Source organism: Pogoniulus pusillus, chromosome 30 (assembly GCF_015220805.1).
Source record: "Pogoniulus pusillus isolate bPogPus1 chromosome 30, bPogPus1.pri, whole genome shotgun sequence".
NCBI lineage: Eukaryota > Metazoa > Chordata > Aves > Piciformes > Lybiidae > Pogoniulus > Pogoniulus pusillus.
Genome location: NC_087293.1, coordinates 1626038 through 1648268, shown reverse-complemented (window position 1 = coordinate 1648268; position 22231 = coordinate 1626038). Strand labels below are relative to the sequence as shown.

The window sequence follows — 22231 nt, the reverse complement described above, 5'->3', positions numbered from 1 at the left end:
TGACCCCAAGCTGCTCGGGAAGCCGTTTCCCCGCTTTAAAGCTGTCAGGAAAGCACAGCGCAGCACTACCCCCAGAGCAGCGCTACCCTCAGAGTAACCCTACCCTCAGCGCAGCCCTCCCCCCAGCGCAGCCCTGCCCTCAGCGTAACTCTGCCCCCAGCGCAGCGCTACCCTCAGAGTAACCCTACCCTCAGAGTAACCCTACCCTCAGTGCAGCCCTGCCCTCAGCGTAACTCTGCCCTCAGCACAGCCCTGCCTTCAGAGTAACCCTACCCTCAGCGCAGCCCTCCCCTCAGCGCAGCGCTACCCTCAGAGTAACCCTACCCTCAGCGCAGCACTACCCCCAGCGCAGCGCAACCCTCAGCGTAACTCTGCCCCCAGCGCAGCGCTACTCTCAGAGTAACCCTACCCTCAGCGCAGCACTACCCCCAGCGCAGCGCTACCCTCAGCGTAACTCTGCCCCCAGCGCAGCCCTCCCCTCAGCGCAGCGCTACCCTCAGAGTAACCCTACCCTCAGCGCAGCGTTACCCTCGGCGTAACTCTACCCTCGGCGTAACCCTACCCTCAGCGCAGCACTACCCCCAGCGCAGCGTTATCCTCAGAGTAACCCTACCCTCAGCGCAGCGTTACCCTCGGCGTAACTCTACCCTCAGCGCAGCCCTATCCCCAGCGCAGCGTTACCCTCAGCGTACCTCTGCCCTCAGCGCAGCCCTCCCCTCAGAGTAACCCTACCCTCAGCGCAGCCTTGCCCTCAGCGCAGCCCTGCCCTCAGCGTAACTACCCCCAGCGCAGCCCTGTCCCCGCCAGGGCCGCGCACTCCCCTTCCCACCGCCCCCGGCCCCTGCCGCCGCCAAGATGGCGACCGCCCCTTCCCGGCCGTCCGGCGCTGCCGTACGTTGGACGCTGGCGCTGCCCATCACGAGAGCGACGGCGCTAGGAGGTGGGCAGGAACCGATCACCATTGGCTGGCGGGAGAGGGCCCGCCCCCGCTCTGGGTTGCCTAGCAACAGGCGCAGCAGAGCGAGCGGGCCGCGGCGGCGGCGAGCGGAGGAAGGACCGGATCGGGACCGGGATTGGAACCGGGGCCGGGACGGAGATTGGAACCGGGATCGGGACCGGGATTGGAATCGGGGCCGGGGCCGGGATCGGGACCGGGTGCGCTGCGGAACCGGAGGCAGCCCGAGACCGACGTCCCCCGGGAGCTGAGCCCTGAGACACCCCCGACCCTCCCCGAGCCTCCCTGCGGCGCTGTACCCCCAGGCCCCCGATCTCTCCTCGGAACCCCACCCTGATGCTCCGGTCCCGGCGCTCCCGAGCCTACTTCCCCTCGCCCGGTCGTGCCTGTGCCCCGCTCTCTGGCTGTCTCCCGGGAGCGGATCCCTGAGTGCCCCTGGCACCCTGCTGTCCGCAGCTCCGCACTTTCTCTCCCTCCCAGTTTCCCCCCAACACCTGCCCTCTGATTGCCCTCTTCTCGCTCGGGTCCCTGTCAGCTCAGCTCCTCTGGTCACCCAAATCCCCCCCCCCCCCCCCCATCCACACACCTGTGAGCCTCTCTCCATACTCCTGTGAGCCTCTCTCCACGCACCTGTGAGCCTCTCTCCACACACCTGTGAGCCTCTCTCCATACTCCTGTGAGCCTCTCTCCACGCACCTGTGAGCCTCTCTCCACGCACCTGTGAGCCTCTCTCCACACACCTGTGAGCCTCTCTCCATACTCCTGTGAGCCTCTCTCCACGCACCTGTGAGCCTCTCTCCACACACCTGTGAGCCTCTCTCCATGCACCTGTGAGCCTCTCTCCATACACCTGTGAGCCTCTCTCCACGCACCTGTGAGCCTCTCTCCATACTCCTGTGAGCCTCTCTCCACGCACCTGTGAGCCTCTCTCCATACTCCTGTGAGCCTCTCTCCATGCACCTGTGAGCCTCTCTCCACGTACCTGTGAGCCTCTCTCCACGCACCTGTGAGCCTCTCTCCATACTCCTGTGAGCCTCTCTCCACGCACCTGTGAGCCTCTCTCCACGTACCTGTGAGCCTCTCTCCACGCACCTGTGAGCCTCTCTCCATACTCCTGTGAGCCTCTCTCCATGCACCTGTGAGCCTCTCTCCATACTCCTGTGAGCCTCTCTCCATGCACCTGTGAGCCTCTCTCCACGCACCTGTGAGCCTCTCTCCACGCACCTGTGAGCCTCTCTCCATACTCCTGTGAGCCTCTCTCCACGCACCTGTGAGCCTCTCTCCATGCACCTGTGAGCCTCTCTCCATACTCCTGTGAGCCTCTCTCCATACACCTGTGAGCCTCTCTCCATACTCCTGTGAGCCTCTCTCCATACTCCTGTGAGCCTCTCTCCACACACCTGTGAGCCTCTCTCCATACTCCTGTGAGCCTCTCTCCATACTCCTGTGAGCCTCTCTCCATACACCTGTGAGCCTCTCTCCATACTCCTGTGAGCCTCTCTCCATACTCCTGTGAGCCTCTCTCCATACACCTGTGAGCCTCTCTCCATGCACCTGTGAGCCTCTCTCCATACTCCTGTGAGCCTCTCTCCATACACCTGTGAGCCTCTCTCCATACTCCTGTGAGCCTCTCTCCATACTCCTGTGAGCCTCTCTCCACACACCTGTGAGCCTCTCTCCATACTCCTGTGAGCCTCTCTCCATACACCTGTGAGCCTCTCTCCATACTCCTGTGAGCCTCTCTCCATACTCCTGTGAGCCTCTCTCCATACACCTGTGAGCCTCTCTCCATACTCCTGTGAGCCTCTCTCCACACACCTGTGAGCCTCTCTCCACGCACCTGTGAGCCTCTCTCCACACACCTGTGAGCCTCTCTCCATACTCCTGTGAGCCTCTCTCCACACACCTGTGAGCCTCTCTCCATGCACCTGTGAGCCTCTCTCCATACACCTGTGAGCCTCTCTCCATACACTTGCAGGGCCTGCAGGCCTGCAGTGTGTCACTCCCTCCTCAGCTGCTGCTCAGGGGCTGGGCACTTGCTCCCCACCACTCTTCAGAGTCAGGTGTCCATTGCTCTCCTCCTTTCCCCTGAGTGTTCCACACCCTCCCTGGCACTGAGGCCAGTTCTTTGTACAACCCCATGTGGTGATCCTGTGCTCAGAACCCAGTGGAATCTGAAATGCCTGCATTTTCCCATACTATGCTGTTCCTCTAATGCTGTTACCACATCTTCTCTTCAGAGATAAAACCCAAGAAAGAAGAATATCTGACAGAAGCAGCAGAGATGGCTGAGTCTCACCTTGTGCAAGACATCCTAGGCCTCACAAGTGTTTGACTGAAGCCATGGCAACAGAGGATCCAGCTGCACTCCAAGCACCACCTGGGGATGTGAAGCAAAGGAAAAAGCCCTTGGCTACAGGCATGGCCACTCCAGAGGAGGAAACAATCCCACTGGGTGAGCTGAAGATGCTAGAGCCATGTCATTTGCACCCTGATAGCACAGAGACAGAAAGAATCATAACTGTCTTGGATGAGACCGCTGCCAAGCTGGAGATGAGCAGTTTGATTCCACATATTATCAGCTCTCTGGACAAGTTTGCTGATGTGCTGGGACCTGAGATCACAAACAGCCTGATCCAGCACCAGAAGCTTTCAAATGAAATGGAGCAGCTGCTTGCTAGCCCTGAGGGAGAGGCCCCCATGAGAGCTGAGGAGCAACAGCGCTGCCTCTGCTTGCTAGAGCAACGCCTCACCCGTTCTGTTCGAGATGTCCTGAGACTCCTGCTGGCCAACCCTTCCCTGTGCCAGGCTCTGAGGCAGGAAACCTGGGCACGGAAGTCACCAGCTGAAGGGTTTATCAAAGCCTTTGGGGAGTTCAGGAATCTCATGGTTGAAAGACTCCTGACGAGTCCTGTGGAAGAGGAAGAAAAGCTTCGGCTCCTGGAGGACATCTCCCTGCAGATAAAGAAAAGCACTGAAGCAATTGCAGCTCTCCAGGCAGAGCTGGCAGCAGCCTGCCAGGCTGGAGAGGAGGAGGTATGATGCTGTGGCAATGTTTTCCAACAAAGAGTTACAGAATCCAAACTTTGGTGAGCTAAAACCTCAGCCCTTCCTTTGCAGTTCCTAAACAGGAAGTTCCAGACATGATTTCTAAACCAGACCCTAAATTTAAAGGCACTGTTGTCATCAGAAAGTACCATGAAAAATGCTTACTGCATGCTAGATTCAAACAACCCAACCAACCAACTGCAATCTGACATGTCAGGGGCCTGCTCTCACTGGCCAACCTGAGTGACACAAGTGGCTGAGTTTAAAGAGCAGCTGGAGGGCAGGCACAAATTGCTGCCGTGGTGCTTTGGCAGGGCTGCAGTGCCCAGCTGCCAGCTCCAGACTTGGGTCAGTGCTGATGGAATGATGAAAAGTCATTCCAGGGAGAGATTGCTCTGATTAAAACCCATTTTTTAGTGTCTTGCTCTGCTTTCACTATTGCTTAAAGCCAACGTTTATGTGACCTCCAAGTCCCTAACATGAGTTGCCTGTGAGCAGTGTGTGATGATGGGCTGAGAGAGTTGGAGCTGTGCAGCCTGGAGAAAAGAAGGCTCCAGGCAGACCTCAGAGCACCTGAAGGGACTGCAGGAGAGCTGTGGAGGGAGTTCTAGCAAGGGCTGGGAGTGCCAGGATGAGGGACAATGGATTGAAGCTTGAGGAGGGCAGATTTAGGCTGGAGATGAGGAAGAAATTCTGGAGAGTGAGGAAGAAATTCTGGAGAGTGAGGGTGGGGAGACAATGGCACAGGTTGCCCAGGGAGGTTGTGGAGCACAGAATCACTGAACACCTCCAGGGAGGTTGTGGAGCACAGAAGCACCCAATGTGATCTTTGATCACATTGGGTGCTTCTGTGCTCCACAACCTCCCTGGAGATGTTCAAAGCCAGGCTGGATGAGGCCTTGAGTACCCTGGGCTGATGGAAGGTGTCCCTGCCCACAGCAGGGAGTTGGCACTGGCTGAGCTTTAAGTTGCCCTCCAATCCAAGCCATTCTGTGAACCTCTGCTGATAAGAACTCTTCATGATTTCAGTGAAGACAGCTGAGGTTACCAATAAGCAAATGGGCACTCTGCAGGCTTGTTCTGCCAGCCTGTGGGCTGTGCCAGCCCCTGGCCTCCTGACAAGCCATCCTTTGTTGTATGCATTTCAAAATGCTTTTCTTTCTCCTCCCTGCAAGAAGGGTCTGAGGGGAAGGTTTTGTCATGTGTTTGCTGTGCTGAATGGTGCTAAAGGAGACAAGGGCCTGCTTTCCCCAGCCCCTCTGCTCCCTGGAGATCATGAATTGAGACACTTGAGACTTTTATGTGTGATTTGGCAGCTTGTCCAGGGCATCATGAATAAATCTGTCTCACTGGGCCCAGCTGAGGGTTTCTCTCAGGCAGCACACTGGGCTGCATCCCCCAGACACTCACTCTGAGCCTCATCTAGAGCCTGAGGCTCACTCCAGCACCTCTGGTTTTGGCTCTACCTCAGCTAGCAGTGCCAGGGGATCTTGCTATGGTTTGTTCTTTCTCTGCCTTTATTCCCAGGCTCACACAGCAGCAGTGAGGGAAGGTCATCCACGTGCAGATCTGACTCTGTTCCCTCAGCAGGCAGTGGCAGGTCCCTGCTGCTACCACATCACCAGAGTTTCTTCTTAGATCTGTGAACTACAAAGATCTTGAGGGGCCTGGAGCAGCTCTGTGAGGAGTAAAGGCTGAGAGCCCTGGGGCTGAGCCTGCAGAAGAGCAGCCTTAGAAGGGATCTTTAGCTCAGCAAGAGCTAAAAGGACTGTGGAGGGCCAGACTCTTGTCAATGGTGCCCAGAGACAGGACAAGGGGCAATGGGCACAAACTGGCACCCAGGAGCTTCCTCCTGACCAGAAGAAGAAAGTTATTTGTTGTGAGGGTGCTGGAGGCCTGGAGCAGGCTGCCCAGAGAGGCTGGGGAGTCTCCTTGTGTGGAGAGCTTCCAACTCTCCATGGCCATTGTGCTCCTGGGCAAGCTGCTGTGGGTGCCCTGCTGGAGCAGGAGGGTTGGACTGGCTGAGCTCCAGAGGTCCCTTCCAAGCCCACCCTGCTGGTGATCCCGTCCACCTTTGCAGGGGTGCCTTGCTTCTCCTGCCCCCCTTATGCCTCACTGGCATTTCTCACTGCTATTTCTTGCTTTCTTTGTTCTGTTTTTTCTGGATCTAGATCCACAAGAAGGACCAAGTGATCAAAGACCTCAAAACCAGTGTGCAAGATCTGGCTGAAGGCTGCAAGGCTGGCATCCAGCAGATGAAGCAGGAAGGAGATAAACAGCAAGAAAATGACCTTCAGTTCTCCCAGGCCAAGTGTGCCAGGCTGCAGGAGGACATTGAGCAGCTGGGAGCACAGCTCAGTGCCCTCATTCGGGAGCATCGAGCATCAGAGCTGGATCTGAAGCAGGTAACTGGGAAGATTTCAACCCCTCTGCAGCGCTGTCAGGTCTGGCTGCTGTGGGCAGTCATGTGGGCCCTGGCAGCTCCTGGCAGCACGCACATGGTGCTTGTCAGCCTGTACCTGCTCTGTCCTCATGCTCTGCTGACTCCAGTGGAAAGCAGCCCTGCGGCGACAGCAGGGAAGGAGCCTGCTGACAGGTCCTGCCCTGCCTGCTGACCCAGCCGCGCAAACACCTTCATCCAGCGCTGCGCAGTCCCCTGCGAGGGAGGTGACAGCAAGGTGGGCAAGGCCTGTGCTAAACAAGGCTTCGGTGCAGGGGGGGCAGAGCAAACATCAGACTGGCTCTGCATAAAGCCATCTTCCAGAGCTGGTGGCAGCTGATCCGGGGAACTGAGCTGTTCCTACTCTGTCTGGCACTTTGCTGAAGCTGCAAGCCAAGGAGTCAGGCTGAGCTGAACAAGGCAGAAATGTGATTTATCCCTCAGCTGAGCAGACACAGGAGGAGGAAAGAGGAGCAGCAGGCAGGCTTAGGCTGCTTTATTAACAGCTCTGCCCTGAGCTGTGCCCTGTCTTGCTGGTCACACAGGGCACAGGGATCTAGAACTGCACAAGGAGTGGGGTTCTCCCCCCTCGTTTGGCTCCCGCTGGGTATTTGCTCCAGGCAAGCACTGGCTTCCCGTGGGCAGGAGCACACACCCCAGTGCTGGGGCAGCGTTCACTCTGGTGTTGGATGCTGCAGAGCCAAGTAGCAGCAGGGCTGGGCATGGGCAAAGCATCAAATGCAAGTTAGAGCACAGGACAAAGTGCCAGCTCCACCCACTTACCCCTCCTTCAGTGCAGTGGCTTTGAGAGGCGCTCCTGAGCCTGCAGCCCTGCAGGCTTTGGCGGTGAGTTGCTCAGCTCTTGCTCATGCTCAGGCAGACAGATGTACTGGCCACTGCGGTCTCCTTCCCCTTCCTCTGCACACCCTGTGTGGCCCAAGGTTGCCTTTGTGGTCTTAAATAGCTGAAGTCTGACCTCATGATGGCCCTTGGGGTGTCCTGGATCAGAGTCACACAGATCATGTGGCACTTGTGATGGTCTCCTGCTGATCTTCTTTTTGGTGGTTCCTCAAGGCACAGACACAGCAGCTTGGGGTACGCCGTCAGCACCTGCTTATACTGGAGTACCCCCCACAGGTAAACTGGTTTACAGCTGGAAGGCTCCCTCTTGTAAAAGGAACCATCTCCCCGGTCCCTTTTGTCCTGCTTTCATGTTTAGCAGCTCTCTGTTGCTGCAGGTTTAGGGTGGCTGGCCCAGTTCGTGGCTGACTTGCCACATTCCGTTGGAAATGCTCATTTCCTGCTGCAGAGTGCACCTTGCAGCTGCCTTGCAATCCCCCAGCCCCACACTCCAAACCAAACGAGGCCCTTTTGGCCCCGGGGAATGTCCCTTGAGAATCATCAAAGCAGGACGAGCAGAGCAGGTGTCCGCTGAAGGGAGCTTGCCACAAGGAGGAGGTGCTCTGCTCCAGTGCGGCCGTGCTGGGGCTCAGCGCTCCACTGTTTGCTAACTCAGGCTGCTCTGCAGCCAGCTGCAGGGGCCCGCGGGGAACCTCTCTTGCTTTGTGTTTCAGAGGAAGCGCAGAGTGGAGACAGAAATTGTGAACTGGATCCAGAAATACAACACAGACATGGGAGAGAAACAGGTACCACTGCGAGGGCCTTGGCCATCCCATGAGGTGATGCTCGAGCAGATTCAAGTGCAGTCTGCATGAGGTTCAACAAGTCACAGGGCAAGGTTACAAGATAAGGTTACAAGAAGGATCTGGAGGTGCTGGAAGGTGTCCAGAGAAGGGCCATGAGGATGGTCAGAGGGCTGCAGCTGCTCTGCTGTGAGGACAGGCTGAGAGAGTTGAGGTGGATCAGTCTGGAGAGGAGAAGGCTACAAGGAGACCTTCTTGTGGCCTTCCAGGATCTGAAGGGGGCTAGAAGAAAGCTGAGGAAGGAGGTTTTAGGGTGTCAGGGAGTGATAGGACTGAGGGGAATGGAGCAAAACTAGAAGTGGGGAGATTCAGATTGGATGTTAGGAAGAAGTTCTTCACTGTGAGAGTGGTGAGAGCCTGGAAGGGGTTGCCTAAGGAGGTGGTGGAAGCCTCATCCCTGGAAGTTTTTAAGGCTGGGCTGGATGTGGCTCTGAGCAACCTGCTCTAGTGTGAGGTGTCCCTGCCCATGGCAGGGGGTTGGGACTGGATGATCCTTGAGGTCACTTCCAACTCTGACAGTTCTGTGATTCAAAGGTTCTGCATCTGGGTCAGGCCAATCCCAGGCAGAAGTCCAGAGCTGGAGAGGAACTATTGGCAGAGGCAGAGAGTGCCTGGATGCAGGGCAATGGCTTCAAACTGGAAGAAGCTGAATGTCGATGAGGCATTAGGAGAAATTCTTCCCCACGAGGGTGGTGAGGCACTGGGACAGGTTGCCCAGAGAAGCTGTGGAGGCTACAACCCTGGAACTGTTCAGAGCCAGGCTAGATGAGGCGTTGAGCAGGCTGGTCTAGCAAGAAGGGGGTGTCCCTGCCATGATGATTTGTCTGTTCCAACTGGAAGCAGTCTCTGAGTCCACGATCTGATGGGATTCCCTGGGCACACGTGTCCTTGAGTCCCTGTGGAAGGGCTCAGCTCCCAGCCGTGGTGCTGCCTGGAGTGGGGATGGGTTCAAGAGCTGCTGAGTATCCTCTGAGTTGCTGTACTTGGTACCTTCTGCCTTGCTAGGCTGAGTATGAGGAGGTTTCTGGTGCCTACAGCGAGGAGAAGGCCCAGCTGTCCCTGCTGCTGGAGAGACGTGTTGTGCTGCTCCAGGAGTACTCCCAGATCGAGGAGGAGCGCAGGAAACGCCAGAAGGAGGAGGAGGAGGCTTTGGAGGAGCTGAACACCAAGACTCTGGCTGCCACCTGCATCCAGGCCTTCTGGAGAGGATACTTAGTGCGCTCCCTCTTCAAGTTAAAAAAGAAGCCAAAGAAGGGCAAGGGCAAGGGCAAGGGCAAGGGCAAGAAGGCCAAGAAGTAATGCACCAAACGTGCTCTGTCTCTTCCTGGCAAAGCTGCTGCTCCTGCTGGGACTGAGACCTTCAAGACAAAAGCATCACACTTGAGAGGGCATTTGCCGGTGCTGAGCCTGCCTCTCACCGTCAGAGTGCCTCAGAGAGGTGCCAGGAGGACATCTCTCACCAGCCAAGCTTTGGCTCTGCCACCTCTGCAAGGAGGAGGATGTCTCCTGAGCCAGGAGTGTAGGCTCCTGTCTTGTCTCCTTGGCTTTAGCCTCCCTGCTTACACCTTGCTTGTGCACCCTTACTAAAGATAGGAATAAAAGAGTTCCTGGGGCAGGATGAGGCCCTCCCCTCAGCTGACATGGGCTTTCCTCAGGTGGATTTCAGAGGCCATGTCCCTTTCGACAGGCTGCAGGACTGGTGGTGCTCAGTGAGAGAAGGGACACAAGTCTGGACTGGGCACTGCCCCTGGCAGTTTGCAGTTTCCAGCAGAGGCCATCTGAAGGGTGGGATGTGGCACAGACCAGCAATGCTCCCAGTCCTGCAAGCCACTCCCTGAGCCCTGTTCATGAAGATCCCTGTTTTGACAGCTCGCTGGCCCCTGGATTCTCCAGTGTCTAAGGCCTCAGGAGCAGCCTTTCCCTTCTGCAGGGATGAGCCAAGTGGCTTTACTCCCTCGGTCTGCCACTTTCAGTGGCTGTGTAGCAATTTCATGCTACACTTCTGCTCACCAGGACTGAGATTGGGCATGGAGAGAGCCACAGAGAGAGTGTCACATCTTGTCTGTGCCATCTTCTTGGGAAACCTGGCTGCCAGGAGTTACCATAAAGGTCTGGTCACCTCCTTGCACATATTGTTTGCATTTAGCAAGGCTGGGAGCAAACAGCACTTTGGGTCCAGACTCCACTCTCTGCAGCTCCCTGGAAGGAGGATGGAGTGAGGAGGGAACCTCTCCCTTGTAACAAGCGACAAGAGCAGAGGAAATGGTTCCAAGCTGCCCCAGGGGAGGCTCAGGAAATAGTTCTGCACTGGAAGGGTTCTCCAACCTTGGAACAGGCTGCCCAGGGCAGTGCTGCAGTCCCTCTGTGGACGTGGTGCTCAGGGACATGGTTTAGTCCCTGGGTCAAGGACTGGGCTGGATGAGCTTGGAGGTCTCTTCCAACCCAGATGTATTCTGTGGTTCTCTGATCACTTCCAGCTTCAGCAGCCTTTCCTTGCAGCCTCTCTGCCCAGGCCAGGCCAGGGACACTGCTGCAAAGCTCAGAGAGCCACCAGGTCCCTCTGTCCTGTCTGTCCTTCCGACTGGCCATGAATAGGTACCTACGGCAGAAGGGCTGAGAAGCTCTTTAGCATCTAATGCAAGCCAAAGTGGAGAGCAGGACATTGTGCTGAGGACAAAGAGTAACCTGAGATGTTCAGGGGCTGGGCTCACCGTGAGGAGGGGGAGATCCCACAGCAGCACCCTCACTACAGAACACGAGGGCCTGCCAAGTTTGTCCTTGACTCTTGCTTTGGTTAGGAGTCACAGGGTCAGTGTGACAGGTCTGTAACATGCCACACACACAGCACAGGATTTTTGCCCTCCTGTGTCCAGTCCAGAGCAGGGCTCAATCCCAAGCAGGTGCTGGAATCACTAAGGGATCAGAAGGATTGGACAGGCAGGATCAGGTGGGGCTCTTCTCTCCTTCTGGAGAGGTATGGAAGAGGTTTTCCCCCTCGTTTGTGGCCACACAGGGATGCAGAATCTGTGGAGACTTTCAGATGTCAGTATCCATGTGGGTAGTCTGGGGTGGATTTGCTCCTCAGCTCCTCTGCTCCTCAGCTGACAAACACCCACAGCCCTTTAGTTCTTGGCATAAGATCACAGGATCCCAGCATGGTGGGGGTTGGAAGGAACCTCTGGAGAGTGCCCAGCTGAAGCAGGAGCACCCACAGCAGGTTGTCCAGGATCACAGCCAAGCAGGATTTTACTGTCTCCTGGACATGCTTTTAGATTGGGATGTTGCAAGAGCTGTTGGACACTGGTTCTGATGCCTCTGTGTCTCAGAGTTTGTCTGAGACCTCCAGATATTGCCTCCAGGTGTTGCAGCCTGTCTGGAGAGGTGTTCAGCTGGGTGCCAGGTTGTGGAACACTTTCTGATGGCAGTACACAACTGTTGGAGTAGTTTACTCTCAGTTTGCTTCTGGACACAAGCCTTGCCCTTAGAGCTGCCTCAGTGTCTGCTAGTGCCAGAGGTGCTGGTCCTTGTGGCTGAAGGACTCCCAGGGTCATCTCTAGAGCAGGAGAAGATGCTCAGCTAGCTTCAGGAGAGCAGAAGCAGCTCCATTCAGGACAGTGGATGGAGTCTGCCTACCTCTTTTTTCAGCCAAGGGCTGGAGCCAGGTGGAGCTGTCTGCAGGGGCTGGAGGAGCCCCTTCACTCACACCTCAGCCCTGTGGGAGCCCAGCAAGACTGGCAGGAGTCCTGGTGTGGGCTGCCTGTGCTGGCAGGGCTGTCATGAGGCAGCAGAGGTGCAGGTGATGGGTGAGCAGTAATTCGATCAGGGGGATCAGAGCAGATTAGAGAGATCAGAGAAAGGCGATCCCCCGGGGTGTGGAGATAAGGAGCCTTGGCGGACACAGGGCAGCATCTGTCACAGAGCCCTCCGGTGCCTTGCTGAGCTCACTGTGGAGAGGGAGCCCAGGCAGATGTGACCCAGCTCAGAGAGAAAAGGACCATGGGCTGATGGGGAGGGGTAGGTGAGTGGGACACAGCTTCACATGGCTGAGCAGGCAGGGATTCGGTGCGAGCTGTGACAGCACTTTATAGAATCAGATGGGTTTGGGTCGGAGAGGACCTCTGGAGATCAGCCTGTCCAACCCCCCCTGCTAAGGCATCCACAGCAGCTTGCCCAGGATTGCAATGTCCAGGTGGGGTTGGAGTCTTCAGCCACTGGTTTTGAGGTCTTTGATCACTTGGTCCTTCTTGTGGATCTAGATCCAGAAAACAACAGAACAAAGAAAGCAAGAAATAGCACTGAGAAATGCCAGTGAGGCATAAGGGGGGCAGGAGAAGCAAGGCACCCCTGCAAAATCCCAGCAGGGTGGGCTTGGAAGGGACCTCTGGAGCTCGGCCAGTCCAACCCCCCTGCTCCAGCAGGGCACCCACAGCAGCTTGCCCAGGAGCACAATGGCCATGGAGAGTTGGAAGCTCTCCCCACAAGGAGAACTCCCAACCTCTCTGGGCAGCTTGCTCCAGGCCTCCAGCACCCTCACACCAAACAAGTTTGTCCTTATGGAACATGTGTGCTGGCTGGCCAGGACCACCTCGGGCTCCCTCAGCCCAGGCATCCAGCCCCTGCAGAGCCCAGGCCAGGAGCCAGCTCAGCCCCCAGCTCAGCACGGCTGAGCTCTGGCTGCAGCAGTAGCGCTGCCTTCGAGGCCGCGGGGCTGAGCCCGGGGCAAACGGGGCCAGGCAGTGCTCCCCTCCTGGTGCTCTTCTCACCAGGGATCACACAACGCTGGGATGCTTTGGGTGGGGAGGGACCTTGCAAGCTCACCCAGTCCAAGCCCCTGCAGCCGGCAGGGACAGCTGCAAGCAGAGCAGGTTGAGCACAGCCCCAAGCAGCCTGCCCTGCACTGGTGCCAGCCGTGGGGCAGCGCCCACCTCCCTGGGCAGCCTGGGCCAGGCTCTCGCTGCTCTCAGCAGCGAACACTTCTCCCTTCTCTCCACTCTTTCAGTCTCAAACCACCCCCCCGCGTCCTGGCCCCGCGGGCCCTGCTCGGAAGCCTGTCCGCAGCTTTCCTTTCGGCGCTCCGAGGCCGTATGTAAGCGCAGACCTCCCTGTCCCTGCTGTCCCCAGCGCTCTCCGGCACTCCGCCGAGGCGCAGACGCTTTGTTCACCCCCGCTGCCCGGCTGGAAGGGAAGGCTCGGCGCGGCGAGGCCGCCATACGCGCCCCCGGTACCGGCGGGGCGGCGAGGTGGCGGCGGGGGCAGCTGTGCCACAGCACCGCCGGTGTGGGCGTCCGTTCCCCCCCGGCCGCCAGGGGGCGCCCGCGCCCCGCCGCCGCCCGCGCCCCTCTCCCCCGCCCGCCCCCGCCCCAGCCGCGCGTCACGTGGCGGCGGCGCCGCCCCCAGCCGGTGCCCGGCGGAGCGGAGCGGGCGGCGGGAGCGGAGCCCGGGGGCCGAGCGGAGCCGAGCCGCGGGGTCTATGGGGAAGGCGGCCGCGCTGTGTGGCGGCGGCAACAGCACCCGCGGGCTGGTTTCTCTTCTCAGCGCCGTCCCCTGCTTGGCCTGCCAGGAGCTGCCGGCCATGAGCGCGGAACCGGGGGGCCGGGGCGGCGGGGGAGCGGCGGTAGGGCCGCCCGCCGCCCCGGGCTCCGACACGTACAAGGGCTGGCTCTTCAAGTGGACCAACTACCTGAAGGGTTACCAGCGCCGCTGGTTCGTGCTCAGCAACGGGCTGCTCAGCTACTACAGGTACCCAGACGGGGGTTGCAGTGGGGAACCGGCCGGTACCGGTGGCCGCTCGGCTCGGCCTGGCCCGGGCCTGCCGCGGCGGGGACTGTGTCCTTCGGGTGCCCGGTGCCGCCTCCGGGGTCGGGCGTCCCCGCCAGGCAGAGGCCGTGGTGGAGTCCGAGGGTCTGCGCCTGCGGAGCGGCAGCCGCCTGGTTTCGCTCCGTTCGCGTTGTGGTTTGCCCCCCCCTTGTAAAGCAGAACGCAGTGTCCGATCCGGCGGCGCCGGTAGGGTCTGCCGCGGCCCCCTGCAGCGGCTGCGGGGCTCGTCCGGGGAGATCTGCCGTCCCTGCGGCCGCGGCGGTGCCGCTGCTCCGGCTGCCCGTGCAGCCAGAGCCAGCAGCCTGCTAACACCCTGCCCCCAAAACCCTCGCTTCAAATCCGCCCCCTTTTGTAACCTGCTTCTGCTGCTGTGTTGTTGCGGGCAGGAGCCCGGAGGCTGCGAATGCTGGCAGGAGCCGAGTGGGAGGGCGAGCGCTGCGCCGAGGGGGCAGGGTGGCCTGGGCGGCTGTGCCCGGAGGCAGCCGGGGCAGGAGGCTGTGCTGGTGGAGGAAGGAAGGAAGTTCCAGCGCTCACCCGGGGCTCCCAAGCCCTGCCTGGCTTTCTGCACTGTCTGACGCGGTGGGCTGTGGGCAGACTTCGTTGCAGGTCCGGTGGGGAGGGGATCGGGTGGGAGGCTGCGAGAGTTGAGTCGAGGTGGCGGCGTCGTGGTAGGTTCTCTCTGACAGCAGATAGAGTTGCAGCATCGCAGGGTGGTGGGGTTGGAAGGGACCTCCAGAGATCATCCAGTCCAGTCCTCCTGCTAAAGCAGGGTCACCCCCAGCAGCTCGCCCAGGATCACAATGACCAGGTGGGTTTGGAAGCTCTGCAGAGGAGGAGGCTCCACAAACCTGCTCTGGGCTTCCAGCACCCTCACACCGAGGAAGTTTGCCCTTACGTTTCATGGCACCTCCTGGATTCCAGTTCGTGCCTGTCGCCCCCTTTGCTGTCACTGGGCACCGCTGGGCGTTCTCTTGACACCCACCCCAAAGCGGAGTGGTCTGAGCTCGGCCATCCTCTCTGTGGCACAGGGCACGGAGGGCTGGACCACAGCTCCTGCACATCCTGTTTCCTGTGGGATCACATCTCCTTCGCGCAGGTCTGACCTCTTGGCTGGCTTCTTGCCAGGGCAGGGATTGCTTGCAGAGCCATGGCGTTGGACTTGGGCATCTTGGAGGTCTTTTCCAGCCGAAACACGTCCACGACTCTGGGGTTGATTCTCATGTTTCTCGTGGTGGTGGAGTGGTAAAAATAAACCCGTGGCTGTTACAGGGGCTGGGTGGTTTTGTCCTTTGGGAAGGCTCACCCTTGCTCTTGTCCTTTGGAGGGTGACAGCTCCGTCACCTTCAGCGTTGGGCAGTAGATGCTGGCTGTGTTTCAGAGCATGGGAAACGTCCTGGATATTACAGTCAGGAGTTTGGTGATGCATCGGCAGAGTCCCAACCCCTGTGAGCGAGGGCTGCTGTCTAAAAGCTGTTTTCCTCCTGACAAAGTCCTCCTCCTGCTTTTCTCTCTGCTCCAGCTCATGCCACCTAGCCTGAGGCAGATCCCCGAGTTCCAGCTTGCTCTCAGGTGTTGATTTAAACTCCTCCACCTCTAAAGAGAGATCTGAAACCTGAATCCTGGAGTCAGACCGTGACAGGTCAGAGGTCAGAAGTTCAGCAGTGTCTTTATCTACTTGGAGTTGTTCAAACCGCCCCCAAAAGTGGTCCAGAGCAAACACCCCCACAGGAATGTGGTTGCCTCTTAGTAATGAAGCTAATTTGCTTGCAATCCCTTCTGGTATGCTCATGCTCTTTAGCTCCTGCCCAGCTCTGGGCCAGCAGAGCTCTGTGGCTTGAGAAGGTGGTTGCAGTGTAATGCTCCACTCCGAACCATCTCACAACGCTCCTGTGTGCCTGCCAAGGCTGTCATGGGCAAACAAGTGGGTTTCTTACAATTAGTTTAGATTGGAGCAGCTGGGGGTTATTTTAAGGCAATTTGATCTGTTTTAGGTTGAAATAACAAACAAAAACACCCAAGGAATTGCTTCTGAGCAGCCTGGGAAGGAGTTGGAGCTGCATGATTTGGGGGAGCCTTCCTGCAGCAGCTGCTGGGGGATGCTGAAGGGTTTTGTGCCGCCTTTTCGTCGTGGGGCTTGATCAGAGCTGAGTTAATTTGGCTGTGAGTCAGGAGTACAAAAATACAGTAGGGAGCACGTGGTGGAGTTCTTCTTAAATGGAGAGAAGTCTCCATGAGCCTCCTCAGAAGCAGCACTGCTCGGTGCCAGCCAGGCCAGCACGTCGGGGGGCAGCTCACAGCACTCGCTGCGGGGCAGGGCTGGACGTGGGGTTACTGTCATGCAGAGTCACAGCTGGCACTGGGTGGAAGGGACCTCCAAGGGCATCCTGCCCCCACCCCCTGCAGGCAGCAGGGACAACTCCAGCCAGAGCAGGCTGCACAGGGACACAGCAAGGCTGAGCTTGGATGGCTGCAGGGATGGGGCCTCAAGCACAGCCCTGAGCAGCCTGGGCCAGGCTCTCCACACCCTCCCTGGGCACAACTGCCTCCTGGTGCCCAACCTACCTCTGCCCTGCTCCACTGCCAACCCACTGCCCTGGGCCTGTGCCCACAGCCCCTTCTGAGCAGTCCCTCCCCAGCCTGCCTGCAGCTCCCCTGCAGCTCCTGCAGTGCAGCTCTGAGCTCTGCCTGCAGCCTTCTCCTCTGCAGGCTGCACAGCCCCAACTCTGCCAGCCTGTGCCCACAGCAGAGCTGCTCCAGCCCTCTGAGCATCTCTGTGGCCTCCTCTGGAGCCTCTCCAGCAGGTTCAGTTCTCTCTTGTCTTGGGGTCCCACAGCTGGCCCCAGCCCTGCAGCTGAGGCCTCCCCAGAGCAGAGCTAACTGACAGCAGCCTCCAGATATCAGGCTGAGCATCTTCATGGACCGCTCCTGTGCGAGCAGGCTGCTGGGCAGGGCTTGACTTGGATGCAGAGGATTTAGGGAGAGAATTTAGGCAGGGATGAGGAAGAAATTCCTTAGAGTGAGGGTGGTGAGACACTGACACAGGGTGAGGGTGGTGAGACCCTGGCACAGGTTACCCAGGGAGGTTGTGGAGCACAGAAGCACCCAATGTGATCAAAGATCACATTGGGTGCTTCTGTGCTCCACAACCTCCCTGGAGGAGGTGTTCAAAGCCAAGCTGGATGAGGCCATGAGCACCCTGTGCTGGTTTGGAGGTGTCCTTGCCCATGGCAGGGGGATAAGAACTGGATGAGCTTTATGGTCCCTTCCAACACATCCTATTCCATGTATCTATAAGAGGTTGTGGAGCTTCCTTCTCTGGAGAGCTTCCAACACCCCCTGCCCATCGTGATCCTGGGTGAGCTGCCATTGGGTTGCCCCTGCTTTAGCAGGAGGCTTGATCTGGCTGATCTCCAGGGGTCACTTCTGAGCCCACTGTGGTGGGATTCTGTCTGGAAGGTGCTACACAGCCTGGATGATTAAGCTGTTGACTGCTCAGGACAGGCTTGGTAGAAAGCTTCCCTTTGCCTGCATGGTGAAATCATCTTCATTGGAGGAGCAGCAGCAGCGGTGCCCAAGTGGCCTCCTCGTGGGTATTGATTTGGATCCAGGCTGGAGCTTTTTCGTTTCCTTTGCTGTTCAGCTTGCTCTGAAACCAGCCTCTCAGGTGTGTTGGTGCCTCCTGGGAGGCTTTGGGGGTTGTTTTTTGTCTGTGGAGTTGAAATCCTGCTGGGAGGTGCTGCTGTGATGGCACAGGGCTGAGCGCAGGAGCTGCTGGCTGGGCTGCTCTTGGGCAGCCAGGGGCAGCTCCTGGGTGTCACCCAGGTGGCTTCACAGGGACAGGTTTTGCTGAGTGAAAGCTTCTAATTAGGGACTCCTTTCCCGAGGGAGGAGTTAAAGCCTCCTGTATCTTTGCTGCACCTATGGGGACATCAAATCTGCCCTGCGGGTCACAGAGTCGCAGCACGGCAGGGGTTAGAGGGGACCTCCAGGGGGCATCCAGTCCAACCCCCTGGCAGAGCAGGGGCACCCAGGGCAGGGCACACAGGAACACCCTGAACACCTCCAGGGGCAGCGACTCCACCACCTCCCTGGGCATTCCAGTGCCAATCACTGTCTGTGAGGAACTTCTTCCTAACATCCAGCCTAGACCTCCCCTGGCACAGCTTGGGCCTGTGTCCTCCCCTTCTTCTGTTGCTGGTTCCAACCTGAGTGATTCTATTCGATTCTGACTACATCCAGTGGGGCACACTGCAGCCACCTGCAGCTGTACTCATGCCCTGGGTACCAACCAGCACATTGCCAAGGGGGCAATACCCACAGGCAGCAGCAGTGGAGGGGAAGCTCCTGGGGAGGTTTGGCTCAAAGCAAGCACTTCCATCCCTCAGAGCAGATGCCAGAGTTAGACCCAGGATCACAGAATCACAGCAGGGCAGGGCTGGGAGCTCAGAGAGCAGCCAGAGCAGGGCACCCAGGGCAGGGCACACACAGCACAGCCAGGGGCGCTTGGCAAGGCTCCAGAGCAGGACACTCCACAGCCTCTCTGGGCAGCCTGCTCCAGGCTCCAGCACCCTCACAACAAACAACTTTCTCCTCAGCCTCACCTCCAACTTCCTGGCTGCCACCTTAGCCCTCTTGGGCCTTGTGCTGGCCCTGGGCACCCCCAGGTAGAGCCTGGCACCTTCATCTTGATCATGGGCTTTTGGTTCATACTCCCTGCTCTGGACCTGTGGAAAATGCTAACAGTGGAGTGATTCAGGGTTTACTCTGCTGTGCCATCCTCTAGAGTCAGACACCTGATGGGAGGAGTGGGTGACACCCCCAGGGCTGTGCTGCCATTCAGCCTGGTCCTGCCCCTGGGGAGGAACAAACTCCTGCACCAGTACAGGTGAGGGGGGACCTGCTGGGAAGCAGCTTCACTGACAAGGCCAGTGGGAGTGCTGGGGGACAAGGAGCTCCCCGGGAGCCAGCAGGGAGCCCTCCTGGCCAAGGAGGCCACTGGAGTCCTGGGGTGCATGAAGAGAAGCGTGGCCAGCAGGTCTAAGGAGGTTCTGCTCCTCCTCTGCTCTGCCCTGAGGAGGCCACATCTGGAGTGCAGGGCCCAGCTGTGGGCTTCCCAGGTCAGGAGGGACAGGGAACTGCTGCAGAGAGCCCAGGGCAGGCTGCTGAGGGGCCTGGAGCAGCTCTGGGAGCAGCAAAGGCTGAGAGACTGCACAAGAGCAGCCCCAGAGGGCAGCTGAGCAATGCTCAGCAACAGCTGAAGCAGCTGTGGGAGGCAGGAGGCTGGGGCCAGGCTCTGCTCAGTGGTGCCCAGGGACAGGACAAGGGGCAGTGGGCACAGACTGGCACCCAGCAGGTTCCATGTGAAGAGGAGGGGAAAGTTGTTTGTTGTGAGGGTGCAGGAGGCCTGGAGCAGGCTGCCCAGAGAGGCTGTGGAGTGTCCTTGTGTGGAGAGCTTCCAACCCCCCCCTGGGCACTGTGCTGCTGGGCAAGCTGCTGGGGGTGCCCTGCTGGAGCAGGGGCTGGGCTGGCTGAGCTCCAGAGGCCCCTTCCAAGCCCACCCTGCTGGGATGTGGTGATTCCATATGGCTTGAGGCTCTTCAGGCACAGCATGGCTCGGGGATCATTTAGTTTGCCCTTGGCTGTCTCTCTTGGGTTGTTTTTTGCCTGAGCTTTCTGGCTGCCTCGCAGAGCAGCAGCGTGGAGGTGATGCCAGTGCTGGAAGGCATTTAGTCATGGCACAGCCCCTCTGCTTGACTTGCTGATGATCACAGCTCTCTCTCTGAACTGCTCTGCCTGGCTGCCACTTACTGATGCCTCATTATCTATAATTAGTGTCTCTGCACAGGAGAACCTCATCACCTTGAGCAGAGAAGTGTTTGCAGGGAGGCTGGGGAGGCCTTTGGGTGAGCGTTGATTCGTCCCAGGTGGGCACTGCCTCTTGAGATGGCTGCTCCAGGGCAGTGCTGTCTGCCCCCACGCAGCCCTCTCAGCTTTTGTGCAGCTCCAGTTCCATGTTGCCTCCTCTGCAGCTCTGCCCTGCAGCCTGCTGTCCCCTGGGGAGCTGCCTGAAGAGCCTCAGACAGGACCTGCTGTGGTCACAGGGTGCAGAGAGTCACAGCAGGGCAGGGCTGGGAGGGAGCTCCAGAGAGCAGCCAGCCCCAGCCCTGCCAGAGCAGGGCACCCAGGGCAGGGCACCCACAGCACAGCCAGGGGGGCTTGGCAAGGCTCCAGAGCAGGAGACTCCACAGCCTCTCTGGGCAGCCTGCTCCAGGCTCCAGCACCCTCACAACAAACAACTTTCTCCTCGTGTTGAGGTGGAATTTCCTGGCTCCCAGCTCAGCCCTGTTGGTCCCTGTCCCTCCCTCACACAAGAGCTGCCTCTCCTTGACCCTTGGCTTGGTGCAGCACCTGCAGGGTGCCAGGTTTCAGGGACAGCCCTGGAGCTGCAAAGTGACTTTGAGCTGCTTGTTTTGAAGCAGTGCTGTAATAATTTGTGTTCCCACTCATCCTGTTTTCACATGGTGCTGCCTTCATCCATCTGGGCTTTGCTGGGGAGCGCTGCTCAGCCGTTGCCTGCCTGCCTTTTGGAAGCTCCTCTCCTCTGCCTGGGAGCTGCAGGCACGGTGCTGGCACAGCACATGGCAGCAGTGCTGAGAGAGCTGGGCTGGGCTGCTGCTTGCAGGCTTGAGTGCTCTGCTCCCAGTTTAAAGCTGTGGTCGGAGAGACACAGCTTCACAGCTGGCACTGGGCTGGCAGGGACCCTCCAGGGGCATCCTGCCCACCCCTGCAGGCAGCAGGGACAGCTCCAGCCAGGGCAGGCTGCACAGGGACACAGCAAGGCTGAGCTTGGATGGCTGCAGGGATGGGGCCTCAAGCACAGCCCTGGGCAGCCTGGGCCAGGCTCTCCACACCCTCCCTGGCCACAACTCCCTCCTGGTGCCCAGCCTCCCTCTGCCCTGCTCCACTGCCAACCCATTGCCCTGGGCCTGTGCCCACAGCCCCTTCTGAGCAGTCCCTCCCCAGCCTGCCTGCAGCTCCCCTGCAGCTCCTGCAGTGCAGCTCTGAGCTCTGCCTGCAGCCTTCTCTGCAGGCTGCACAGCCCCAACCCTGCCAGCCTGTGCCCACAGCAGAGCTTCTGCAGCCCTCTGAGCATCTCTGTGGCCTCCTCTGGAGCCTCTCCAGCAGCTCCAGGTCTCTCCTGTGTTCCTTCACTTAGTGTATGCTGCCTGCTTCTGTTTGCTAGCTGCAAGCCCCCAACAAGAGCTGAGAACTGTCCTGATGCTCTCTTGCTGCCCATCCACCTCTGCAGGCCCAAATGCTTTGTCTGGTGCCGAACCAACCTTTGCAGAGGGTCAGTGCAGTCTGGGTTTGTGTCTAGTGGCTGAAGCCTGTCTCAAGGTGGACTGCTTGGGGAGCCTCCAGGCAGCATCACTCTTGCTGTGCTTCTATGTCCTGCAGCTGTAGGCAGGTAGGAAGCTGCCTGGATGCTTATGGGAGACTGAGAGGCCTGGTTTAGATTCCTGGGTTGTGTTGGAAGGGACCTTGAAGGTCATCCAGTTCCTACCCTATCCCTGGGCAGGGACACCTCCAGCCTGGCCCTGATCACCTTCAGGGAGGGGGCAGCCACTGCCTTCCTGAGCAGCCTGTGCCAGTGCCTCGCCACCCTCAGTGGCAAGAGTGTCTTCCTCATCTGCCCTGCAGAGCTCTCCTGTTCAGCTCACAGCCATTCTCCCTCACCCTGTCACTGCAGCCCTTGCAGAGTCCCTTCCTCTCTGCTGTCTGCTTCTGCTCTGCACTGGTGCTGAGGAGCACAGAGGAGCAGTTGGACCTCTGCTGCTCGTAGCCCTCCTTGTGGTGCTCTGTAAGGGCAGAGGAAGGTCACAGCTCCAGGCCTGCCTCCTGCCACCCACTGCTGGTCCTGCTGCCCAGCTCTGCCTGGTACAGCTGGCGTGGGCAGGCTGCAGCTCGGTGGCAGCAGAGACTCTGCCCCCCTCGGGGGAGCTGCTGCCAGCCTTGGCTGTGCGGTGCTGGGCACGCTGCAGGGGCACTGTGGCTGCCTGCCCTGGCCCCCATGGGCACGCTGCAGGGGCACAGTGGCTGCCTGCCCTGGCCTGGAACCATTGCCACAGAGTCCTGGAGAGGCTGAGAGAGGGACCCCAGAGCTCATCAACTCCAACCCTCCTGCCATGGGCAGGGGCAGCTCTCAGCTGGGCTTGGCTGCTCCAGGCCTCACTCAGCCTGGCCTTGAGCACCCCCAGGCAGGAGGCA

At 59.0% G+C, this 22231-nt stretch overlaps 2 protein-coding genes across 4 annotated transcripts in view; both read left to right on the top strand.

Moving 5' to 3' along the window:
- Positions 1-956: 956 nt before the first annotated feature.
- IQCD (IQ motif containing D) lies at positions 957-9785 on the top strand. Its single transcript, XM_064168651.1, has 5 exons — positions 957-1155; positions 3196-3991; positions 6175-6408; positions 8018-8089; positions 9152-9785. The coding sequence occupies exons 2-5, from the start codon at positions 3299-3301 to the stop codon at positions 9443-9445; spliced, it is 1293 nt and encodes a 430-aa protein (XP_064024721.1). The 5' UTR covers positions 957-1155; positions 3196-3298; the 3' UTR covers positions 9446-9785.
- Positions 9786-13545: 3760 nt separating this feature from the next.
- OSBP2 (oxysterol binding protein 2) overlaps positions 13546-22231 on the top strand; it is a 113293-nt gene continuing 104607 nt past the window's right edge. For 2 of the 3 annotated variants that reach the window (XM_064168814.1, XM_064168815.1), the window contains exon 1: positions 13546-13885. In XM_064168814.1, the coding sequence (XP_064024884.1) occupies positions 13617-13885 (269 nt within the window). In that variant the 5' untranslated portion in view covers positions 13546-13616. Of the gene's footprint in view, positions 13886-15482; positions 15603-22231 lie in introns of all 3 variants that reach the window. The other variant, XM_064168816.1, reaches the window with a different exon arrangement.

Bases quoted from the DNA above. Each gene is read 5' to 3' on its own strand.
- IQCD (XM_064168651.1), top strand. From the start codon at position 3,299: ATGGCAACAGAGGATCCAGCTGCACTCCAAGCACCACCTGGGGATGTG. The intron at 6,409-8,017 runs GTAACTGGGAAG...TTTGTGTTTCAG, and splicing joins CAGAGCTGGATCTGAAGCAG to AGGAAGCGCAGAGTGGAGAC. The intron at 8,090-9,151 runs GTACCACTGCGA...CTGCCTTGCTAG, and splicing joins CAGACATGGGAGAGAAACAG to GCTGAGTATGAGGAGGTTTC.